We start from the raw sequence: 11,902 nt of genomic DNA on the forward strand, positions 1-11,902 counted from the left end.
GGGAAATACAGCTGCAACGGCTGAAATACCTTTTTAAGATCACCAAACGCTTGCAATAAATGTAAAAAGCATCTGACGCAATGGATAAAGTAACTTCCAGCTGGTCCTCGGAGGCCGTTGTGTCTCATGCATGCTCCACACACGCAGTACTGCAGGTGCCAGGCAGAAGGGCTACGAAACACACAGGACTTAAAGGTGGCCCTGGTATTTAGCAACAGGGGTGACGAAAAGTGCTTCCCAGCTTGCTCCCTTCTATTAGCCAAGGTTAAAAGGGCCTTTTTTGGTTGTTTAGAAACTCACTTTCCAGTGCATCAACAGTTGAAGCACTATTTCCATTTTATGATGACCACCACCCACTGCGGATACACCTTCATCCCCACGGAGCTCCTGTTTGGAAAACGACATTTTCCTGAACCGAATTTCTACCCTATGGCTCGTTTTTTTTCATTTTTCTTTTCTTTTTTTTTTTTTTTCCTCCTAACTGGATTGAAATGGGAATAATGAATCTCTTCGCATCGTGAGCCCTGGCACGACAGGCAAGCGAGGGACAGCTTCGTGCCAAGGCAACGAGCAAGAAAAATCGCTGGGGGGGGGGGAACTTTCCGTAAATCTCCCAGCCAGGATGGCACAGCCCATTTTCCCATCCTTTCCCATTTGCTTTCTTACACCGCAATCTGGCTACGCCCCAGACACCCCCCACCCAACGCTCTTTGCTGGGTGGACACCTCTTTCCCAACCTCGGGCCAAGGGCAACGGGAAAGAAAAACCCTGGGGGGGGGGGGAACTTTCCGTAAATCTCCCAGCCAGGATGGCACAGCCCATTTTCCCATCCTTTCCCATTTGCTTTCTTACACCGCAATCTGGCTACGCCCCAGACACCCCCCACCCAACGCTCTTTGCTGGGTGGACACCTCTTTCCCAAGATCCCCGATTGCACCATTAGGACTAGTACTGTCCCTGGAGAAATAGAAATTAAACTATATTATCCTACAAGATGTATATACACACACTTTTTAATATTTACTAAGTTTTATATTTTTTTAATATACATATATGTCTAGCGTAGAATGCCACTCTGAGACGAGACTCGTGTTTGCCATGTATACACTTGTGCGACCCCCTTGGAAATCTTTACGGCTCTGTGTCGTACAGCAATAAGCACTTCCAGTCCTCCAAGCCATTCTCTTTTCCCGAGAAAATTCAAGAGAATTAGGTTAATAGGTCAGCAGATGGTAAGATTTTAATGGAAGAAATGTATTGTGAGGAAGGCGTCCGATGAAGACGAAACATCACTCTTGGGTTCACTGAGAAGTTCAGTCAAGGACATCGAGAAAGCTTTTCTAGACACAACTGTGTCCACTTTACAAAAATAAAATAAAATAAATTAAAATAAATTATAATAAAATAAGACAAAAGAAAATAAATTGCAATAAAATAAATTATAATAACATATATTATAATAAAATAAATTATAATAAAATAAATTATAATAACATAACATAAAAGCCACTCCAGCCTGCACTTTTCCTTTCCAGGGCAGCCAAGGCAGCTGTGAAGCGTACAGGGCCCTGCGTGTGGGTCTTGCAAAACCGAAAATATTTGAAGACGCCAGCACACAAATCTGTTTTACAGTTTACTATTTTCTAACTGCTGAGAATCGGTCTTATTCCTCCAGTATTCAAACCGAGGTAAATACATCCCTGCAGTCCTCCAAACGTTATTAGGTAGCACCAGGGGAAAAGAATTTCTGAGGAAAAAAAGAAATGAAACGGGTAAAAAGATAGAAAGGGTAAGGAAGATAGCAGGGCAGCAAGGTGGGGGTACTTAAACAGGTTTCCATGTTTTGGAAATTAAGTTTTTAATGAAAAACTGAATTTTTAGGTTCTTATCTGGCAAAAGGACTAATGTAAAGGTCAGTTTAGCAGTAGGATCATTGCACCTCGACGGAGAGGATCTTGGAATTAGAACAGGGAGAAGAGGAGCATGACCCCAGCAACTCTTGCAGCATTTATAGAAATTTAATAAAAAAAATTAATTCCGGAGTCTGACTCATAATCCTAGCTGCAGCGAGAGAAAGCCACCATATATTAGAAAAAGAAATAAGTCTATAGCACTGCCAATACTCTAATGTCCTATTTATTGATGTCTCATTCTCATCTCAGCCATCAGCTACCGGACCTTTTAAAAAGTTTTTGGGATTATATTCAGTGCCTACATTAAGTTATGAATAAATAAAGCTCTGACATTGCCAGCTGCTATTCTGATTTAAAGAGGCACTGACATTTCCCCGTGCGTTACTACTGCTCTCCGATGCCTGAGGACAATTTCAATCACTGCAATTCGCACTATTTTAAGTGGGAAATACGGTATAAGGTTTTTGGATGGTCAGCAAGGAAACTGGCTTTTGACACTCCCACCCAAACATATATATACACTGTTTTACTGCTCCTGCAAATTATCAGTGCACAAAACACACCTCAGGAATTTTGGGGAAATAAAGAGAGTTTCTGTAACATTGAGAAAATAACTACACAGGAGCCTCCAGAGGCGGAGACATAAATAGGAAAGAGTACAAATTCTCTTGAAAGGAAGATGCTGTTATATCCCAGGAGAGACAGGTACTACCACACTCATTTTCAAATCGTTGTGAAGATACCAAAAAATGTATATATAAATCTGTTACTGCAGCTCAAATATCACTATAATTGTCACTGCAGCAGAGCACCTCCTGAATGACCCAAAGACCACAATTCCTTCTTCACCCTACGCACCACAAACACATTTTGAAAAAATAATAATGAACAATAAAAAAATCATAATCTGTATTTTATTCTTTACAAATGAGAAGGATGAAGGGAGGACGGAGATGGGGTTCTCTGTGCCAAGCAGCAGCTTCCTCCAGTGGTCCCCATCCGTGAACTGACCCACCGCGATGCCAGAGGCACGAAGGCTTCCCAAATTCCCACACCTTTTCCATACGCTGCGCCCTAAAATCATTCGCATTGGTTGCCAAGACGTTCTTGTCTCCTCAAGCTGGCTGTTGTCCCGCTACAGTTTTGCTCGCGGTCAAGTGAATATGTGTTTTGCTTTGGCTTAATTATGTCACAAACACACGACCACAGATTTATAAATCAACACAACTCAACATGATAAACTCCAAGTGAAAACCAAATAATTTCATTCTTTTCAAAGACAAACGAGCAAACTAAGCTGCGTTCAAAATAAAACTGTGTTTCCATCACTCTGTTTTGCCTCGCCAGCGTTGACCCCAGCCACACTGGAGTTGCTACTTCTGCTGGTAACGGCACTAAAAAGGCTCCTCTCAAAGACAACAGCCTAGAAATATAGTAAAACAGCCTTAAAACAAGCTGCCGTTTTCATCTTTGCTAAAAGATCTTTGCCTGGCATCCATATTTCCATTACTTTTTTCAGTACAACGCGCTCCCAGCATTTATATTTGTACATCAGTACATAAAATAGATACACCTACACTGTGGAGGCCAGGGCAAGCCCTGTCTCAGCTTCAGCTTGGGCTGCTCTCCCAAATTCTCCCTCTCACGCCGCTACCCTTGAGAGCTGAGGTTGCCAAGTGTTTAGGGACTCCCTCTTTTACAAGCCAACGCGCTCGCCAGAAAATCTGTTATGGGACCTCAAGAGTTGGCCAGTTTGGTCAAAGCATTATGAACCAAACTATGAGTATTTCTTTCAGAATCCCTCTCCGGCTCACCAAGGCGGGCTCCATCGCCTCCCCTCCAAAACATCAGCCCTCTACCATGTGCCACCGCTCTTTTGCCCCACAGACTGGAGCACCCCCCTGATCCCCAAACCAGGTGAAACCCCAAAACAACAGCTCTATCTAAATGCAATATATGATGCCATACATAATGTAACGGTAAAGAGGCAGTGGCTCAAAGTGTTCCTCTTTTGGGCTGACCTATGGGAACACAATTTCTGAAGGAAAAAGAGCCTTCTCTTATATTCCTAAAGATTTGCTTTTCTGTCCTCGTTTCCTCCCCCATTGCTCTCCGTAAGACCGCCCGCTGCAGACTAAATCATGTTTTCCATCTAAAGAGATGGACGGATGGCCGCTCCGAAAACATCATCTCCGGAAGAGGATGCGGTGTGGTCCAGACAGATGCTCTCGTGCAAGGACTCAGCTGCGTGATGCCATCAAGGCAGCACACCGTAATTATTAGCTAGTGTTCGTACGTGAGCCACAAAGTTGCATTGAGTTATTTTCCTTTGCTTACTTGAATGAATTGTTATTTCCCGCTGACAGAAATTAATGATTGTAAATAGTCGTATAAAATGTTTTTCTTTTCCAATTAAGAAAATGCCACCAAAAAAACCCCACCAAACCTGATTGTGAGTACACTGTAAATTATGTATTGCTATACCGTAAATTATACATCTGCTGCCTCGGCGCCAATTAGCCAGGAAGGTAAGAGAACGGCGTAACAGTTGGGAGCCTTGAGTATTACTGTAAGATGATGCGGCTGATCATTTCACGGCTTGTTTTGTTCCTGCCGGTGTGCAATGGGATACTGCGAAATAATGCGTGCCATCTGGTGCCGGCGTGAAAAATGGAATAATGCATACCATCACCTGATCCCTATGTCAGTATACATATTTCTGCGAGAAACTAGAAAATATTTGTTACCTGTCCTCCTGCTGTGCAGCACTCCACTGAAAGAACGCTGCAGCTATTATTTTATGTTGTCAGGAAGAAATGTCTTTTAGTTGTTACTACATCCTACATATATGGAATCACAACATGATTTAACAGCATGTAATTAAGTATTGCTAAGCAAGTACCAGTAAGGTTTTGAAAAATTAGTCGAAGATGAAAAAGTAAAGAAAATAAACTAGAACTCTGGTTTTACCTTGAGCTGTCAGCCCTAACTATATTCTACGCATCCTAGAAACATCCTAAAGGTTTCCCAAGTTGCTGAAGAGCGCTGTCTTAGAATCACAGAATAGAATCATAGAACTGTCTCAGTTGGAAGGGACTTCTAAGATCATCAAGTCCAACCATCAACCTAACACTGCCAAAACCACCACTAAACCATGTCCCTCAGCACCACATCTGCCCGTCTTTTAAATACCTCCAGGGATTGTGACTCCACCACTGCCCTGCACAGCCTGTTCCAGTGCTTGATTACCCACTCGGTGAAGACATTTTTCCTAATATCCAATCTAAACCTCCCCTGGTGCAACTTGAGGCCATTTCCTCTTGTCCTATAGGTTGTTACTTGGGAGAAGAGATTGACTTCCACCTCTCTACACCCTCCTTTCAGGGAGCTGTAGAGAGTGAGAAGGTCTCCCCTCAGCCTCCTCTTCTCCAGGCTAAACAACCCCAGTTCCCTCAGCTGCTCCTCATAAGATTTGCGCTCCAGACCCCTCACCAGCTCCGTTGTCCTTCTCTGGACATGCTCCAGCACCTCAATGTCTTTCGTGTAGTGAGGGGACCAAAACTGAACACAGTACTCAAAGTGGGGCCCCACCAGTGCCGAGTGCAGGGGGATGATCACTTCCCTAGTCCTGCTGGCCACACTATTCCTGATATAGGCCAGGATGCCAGTCCCTTCACCACAATGCTTTGGGCTCGGCCATCCAGCCAGATTTTTCCCAGACAGAAGTACACCCATCCAAGCCATGAGCAGCCAGTTTTTCAAGGAGAATTCTGTGGGAAACGCTGTCAAAGGCTTTGCTAAAGTCCAGGTAAACAACATCGACAGCTTTTCCCTCATCCACTAAGTGGGTCACCTTGTCACAGAAGGAGATCAGGTCAGTCAAGCAGGACCTGCCTTCCATGAACCCATGCTGCCTGGTCCTGATTGCCTGGTTGTCCTGTACGTGCGGTGTAATGGCACTGAGGTTGATCTGTTCCATAACCTCCCCAGGCACTGAGGTCTGACTCCCAGGCCTGTACCTCCCCAGATCCTCCTTCTGCCCCTTCTTGTAGGTGGGTGTCACATCTGCTAACCTCCAAGTCCAGTCAGCTGGGACCTCCCTGGTTAGGCAGGACTGCTGAGAAATGATGGAAAGTGGCCTGGTGAGCACTCCCGCCAGCTCTCTCAGTACCCTGGGGTGGATACTCTGGCCCCATACACTTGTGTGTGTCTAAGTGCTCTAGCAGGTCCCTCACCATTTCCCCGTGGATTATGGGGGCTTTCTTCTGCTCCCCACCCCTGTGTCCTAGCTCAGGGGGCTGGGTACTCAGGGAACAACTGGTCCTACTACTAAAGACTGAGGCAAAGAAGGTGTTAAGTACCTCAGCCTTTTCCTCATCCTTGGTCACTATGGTTCCGCCCCTGTCTAATAAAGGATGGAGATTATCCTTAGTCCTCTTTTTATTGCTAATGTATTTATAAAAACACCTTTTATTGTCCTTAAGAGCAGAAGCCAGACTGAGTTCGAGTCGGGCCTACACAGCCTCACAACATCTTTGTAGTCCTCAAAGTTCTTACAGAGTCCTGTAAGATACTCACTTATTAGCAATTTATGGAGCTGCTGGATGCTCTACATTACAATACTTCCACACTATTCCATTTAAACCCAGCTACAGAACCACCAAGCTTATTAGCAAACTGGAGGTATGGTACTTCAGGTATGCCATCGCCCTAGCAAAAAAATACATCAGCATTATGCTTTCCTGGCACGCTGAGAACATACTCTCAGTTATTAAGCTTCCATTTAGTTTCAGAAGATCAAAGTTATTATGTGTTGAATATTTAAATATATGCAGACAAGTATTTATTGTAAATTAACTCATCTCAGTCTGAGCCAGTTAGCCAAAATACTGTATTAGAAATGCAGAGAAATTCTCATCGTGGTGGTGCTGCGCCTCACTGGAAGTGTTTAGGGATGCAAGGTAGGAAATCCCTTTTATTTCCCAGAGCGGGTCTTCTTCAAAAGATGGTTTCGTTTGGCACACTATTGCCTGCTCTTACTCTTAACGTGGATGCCGCGATATAGTTGGTGTGGTTTTAAAAATGTACCAGCTCTGAGAGTCGAGTTTCTGTGAGGCTCTTAACAAATAAAGAAAAAAGTGTTTCTATCTTACGGGTTTGTGGGGGCAAATTTAAAACTAGAATTTAAAATTACAGTTCATCTCCATCTTACTATTAAAACATAATCGAAATAAGGACATTTATTTAATAACTGTATTATTTTATAATTAAGGTATAGATTTGCAGAGGCAAGACTCAAGTTTTGCACTGGATACATCTCCCTGACTGCCAAGAAGTGACACGAAATTTGGCCTTCAAATGTTCTGCCTTCTTCTTTTTGGGTGGCTGATTTAGGAGGGATCGAACGTGTTATCACAGCATCAAAGAAGAAACCCAATAGCTCTTATGCACAGATAAACACCCAGGATGGGACGAATGTTTGTCCATTAAGATGAATGGGCGCCCCAAATTCCTGCCTAAAACGCATGTTTTTACTATTTCTATTCTTATTCCTCCCTACAGAAATAAAGCATATTGTTATAATAATCACCTGTTGAATATGGATTTACAGTTTCTCTTCTTCTAGTTTATAGGAAAATGTTTATATAAAACAGGTTACTCACATACAATTCCCACCTCCACCAAAATCATATAAACACAACAAGATAATTTAAAAACCACCACCACTGCCTTGCCTTCAGCCCCATCAAGAAGACCACGATTAGGCTCTTACTGTACACGAAAAATACTCCAGTTGTAAAATGTCAAACATTTTGACCTTCAAATGCACGGACAGGGAAGACGGTATGAAGACAAGCTATTTTCTGATGTCTACAAGCAAGGGAAGATCGACATTTGGCCACTCAGCTGCAGAACAAACCTTATTTCCCCATTAAGGTGCAGCCTCTTCGCATCACCAAGTGACAACGCTGGACTCCAAAAACATAAACCACTCCCAGACTCCTTCCAAATTGCAAGAGCTCTCTGAAGGTTGCAGAAGTCCTTGAAAAGTTATCTCAGCGGAAACGTCACATCATAAGGAGCACTTACCCTTGAAGGGCTTTCTCTCCAAACCAATCTCCCTTCCCCAGAGTACGGAGAAAGACCGGATCTTCACTGGGGGAGTCTTCGCGCGTAACATTCACCTGTTGAAAAGCCAAAACCCCCCCAGCATTTAGAAAACTCTTAATTAACAAATAAAACCTGTTTGTTCAGAGAGGGATTTGTCATCTCCCAGATCTCTCAGAAAAAGCTCCGGCCCGTATCTCCTCTGGGAACCATGTAATTCCCCACAGTCCCACACTCTTCCCTCAGCATCACCAACCAACCACCCGAGAAAATGAGTAGTTATTTTCCACTAAGGTACCTACTACTCTTGCAAAAATGCAATACTTGTGGTTTTTTGGAGGTTTTAACTCTAAACATGGAGTTGGCTGCACAGGCACAGTCATTGCCCGTATGGAGTCAGCAGCAGAAATATTTTCTGTGTATCAGACAGACACATGGCACAGGCTTCTGTTAGCTTTGTTCCGCATGATTTCTTCCCTTCACTTAAGGGAAAGGACTAACAAAAATAATCTACGTTTAGACGTAATTGAAATGAAACAGTTTGGAGCATTACAGGATGAAAGATGCCTCCTCTCCTTTTTACTATCTCTCAAATTCAGGGAGGGGATAACTCTAGCCGCATCAAAAATGAAGTATTTTCATTGAGGTTTAAAGGAAAATACCATCTTATATTTTATTTTTGCAGTGAAAGAGAAAAGCAATTACTGCCGAGGGAAAGCAGCCTTTCTATCCACGGTAACACCATGGGTAGTACGACCTCCCCAAGCTTAAGGTGAAGAAGCTGGCACTGCAACAACGAGAAGATGACTTCACAAACGTGAGTGATGGTTTCCTATCGCTGGGGGATCCTTTTTATTTTCTGAAATGATTTCAGCAGAAAAACAGTAATCGATCATCTGAACGTTCTTGGCTCTGGTTTCCTGTGCCAGTGTGGGCTATAAATCCCAGCTGCCATGTAAGGAGGAAGACCCTGACATCCCGCGGGGTGCCGAGGATGGCATGACAGAGTAAGGACGCAAAGGGCTCCACGAAAGACGAATGCTCTTGATGTAATGGCCCTCTATGAGAAATACTTCTTCCTTTTCAGATGTTATCAAAGGTATCTTGTACCTCTTACGGTATGAGAAAGCAGGTGAAATACAACCCCCTGCTATCAGTGCGTGGTGGGCATCACCTCCCCAACGTTAACCATCTATAAATCTAGTTGTCCAGACTCTGCCTGTGGTCAGCGGAGAGGGACAGGTATTTCCAAAGCCTGAGTTGTCCGAAATTTAATTGGGATGAGGAACTCTCTAGAGGTACCTCGCATACATGGGAAAATCTCTCATCTGCTTCTCCTTTATGGGCTGTTCAGCTTTAATCAGAGCTTTTGTATATGCAAATTCACAAAGCCAAAATCTGGGACATCCGACACATCCTTTCGGATTTGGAGATGTTCCAGTTTAATTTCACTATTAAATTTACAATGGCGGCCCTCACTTTCTCCCATCTCTTTTTACAGATGGTAAAACCGGTGGGTTTGAGTCATTAATGAGCGCTCCGTCTACATCACACTCCATTTAACATCTACAATGACTCATCGAAGATCAGATGAGGGTAGGGAACACGTAACAGATGAGCCAGGAAGATTTGTAGCTGATGGAAAAAAAAATAAAATATTTGGACCAACAAAGGGAACTTTAATGCAGATTTAAGCTCTTTCTCCATCAGCTCCGCTGATCCTTAAGCAATGAGTGCTGAGGGATCACGGGAGTGCGATGAGCTATGTGAACAGCCACAGCACCAATGAAGAACTCGCACAATCCAGCATTAAATTGGTGCTACGCTTGGCTTTTAAAGGGAAAATGGTGTACAATGGCACAGCACGGCACCTGCTGTCCCCGGGCAAAGGCAAGGCACACAGCAGGCGTGGAGCAGCAGCATTCAGCAAGCAGAAGGGACCAAGTTGTTTTCATCCGACGTATTATTCACCAAATTTCTGCACGCGGGGCGTTTTGAACACGCTTTTGATTTCTATTCACTTGGCCTCGAGGAAACACGCTGAAATAAATAAACTAAACGAGCTCATGAGCGGGATCAAGTGCGGCGGATGGAGTTGATGGAGGAAAAGGATTTTGCTCCTAAAAGAACTACGCGTGGAGCACGGGCTGAAAGAAAACGGAGGAGAAGTATTTCTAAACATTTCTGAGAGAAGTGCTGGGCTCAGAAATGTAAAAAAAAAAATCTGTTCACTTGACTGTCACTGCAGACTCTCTGATACAAAAAGCAGGGCAGAGTGTTTATAAGTAGCTCTCACTCATAACACTAATACTGACGTGATGCTGCTGAATGCAGGAAGTACATGCGAGGTCCCAGGTATAGGAGCTTCAGCTAGCATTTCTTCTGGCTTATTAAGCTACCTGGGTCGGGTTTTAGCATGGGACATGGGACATTACGTGCCCCTGCTTCAGCAAGTCCCAGGCACCATGCATGTTAATTTGTTAATTCTGTATTTCACTGCTATTTCTTCCACCTTTCACTCCTAAGACTCTATTCCTCCTATCCTGGGATGTATCCTTAGCTCAAGTTAGCTCTTACATCCACCGTGTAGCTCATATGTCCCAATACAGGCATTAAAATTAAACGCTCTCCAACTCCGTCCATCTTCTATCAGTCACCGACAGATCTTTCGCAAAGCTTGGAAGAGAAAACTGGGCGTAATTCAACCGTCCCCTGTGGGAATTTCTGTCAAGCCACCAGGACCCAGCTGAGAGTCTGGGAATTTCTCAGCAAGCCCATGTGCATTGTTTTTATTTTAGCTCCCTTTTTCTGGCCTTTATCACAGTAAGATAAAGCAGCAAAGGCCAGGGGATAAAGCCAAGGACCACAGGGCTCTGGAGCGATAGGCGGTTTTCCTCCTCCATCCTGCAGTTGAGGTTTAAGGGCTTGAGGAGGTGCAGGTCAACAACTGGTTGCCCAGTTGGTATTAACAACAGAGAGTTGGTTTTGCCAACCAAGGGCCTTTCTTTGGAGATCGAGGACTGCTAGGAAGGGACGGGATCCACCAAGTGGGGCAAAAGAGTCATTGCCAGCAGGCTGGCCAACATGGCAAGGAGGGCTTCAAACACTCAACGGGGAAGAGAGGCGCACCCTCCCATTATTTTTGCCCATTAAAGGCAAAAAAAAAGAAGAAAAAAAAAAAAAAGGACTTGAAGAGTGCATCACAGTTGTCCTTATTCTGGGAGAAGAGGAAATATTACTTCTGAGCAGAGGGAAACAAAAAAGGGACTAGTGTGAAGGGAATGCCATCACACTTGGCTTTCTGCAGTCTGTGATTATCTTAACTTCGGATCTTTCTCCATGGTTACCTAACTCATCCCAAATAACCACATTTTTTCCTTCTGATGAAGATGAGCTCCCAGAGACAGAGTGGAAGACGAGGGTGAATATCTAGTTTTAGCACCCGAGAGCTGACAGCTGCCTCGGGAAACAACCCGACGGTGTGGTACAACACCCACACGCTTCCTCTACGGGTGCCACGGGGTTTCTGCTACCCTCAGTTACGCAAGGCCAACGTTAATACGTGCCTTGCTGCAGACATCATCAGATCCATGAAGCAGGAGGCCGGGGTTGGCCTGCTTCCAAGCATATTTATCCATTTGTATTCACTTTCAATGCATCCTGTCTCATCTGCAGTGGGAAATCACTGTGTATTCCCTTGAAGACCTCCATCCTGCTACGTGGAAAGAAGCCAAACGTTTCTCAAGTGTGATAGTATTAGGCCGGCTAAAAAAAAAATAGAATAAAGTTGAATGGAAGGAAAAAACTCTATCTATAAAATCCCATCAGGATTTTATGGCGGGAAGAAAAAAAAAAAGAGGTGTAAAAGCATATTTTCCCTG

The 11,902-nt window shown here is 44.0% G+C and overlaps 1 protein-coding gene across 1 annotated transcript in view; it reads right to left on the bottom strand.

Annotated features, from left to right (window-relative positions):
* PRKG1 (protein kinase, cGMP-dependent, type I) overlaps positions 1–11,902 on the bottom strand; it is a 517,290-nt gene that overhangs the window by 116,538 nt on the left and 388,850 nt on the right. The window contains exon 8 of the mRNA XM_009881637.1: positions 8,004–8,098. Coding sequence (XP_009879939.1) covers positions 8,004–8,098 — 95 coding nt within the window. The remainder of the gene's footprint in view (positions 1–8,003; positions 8,099–11,902) is intronic.

This window comes from Charadrius vociferus, unplaced genomic scaffold (assembly GCF_000708025.1).
Source record: "Charadrius vociferus isolate BGI_N301 unplaced genomic scaffold, ASM70802v2 scaffold390, whole genome shotgun sequence".
In the NCBI taxonomy this organism is placed as follows: Eukaryota; Metazoa; Chordata; class Aves; order Charadriiformes; family Charadriidae; genus Charadrius; species Charadrius vociferus.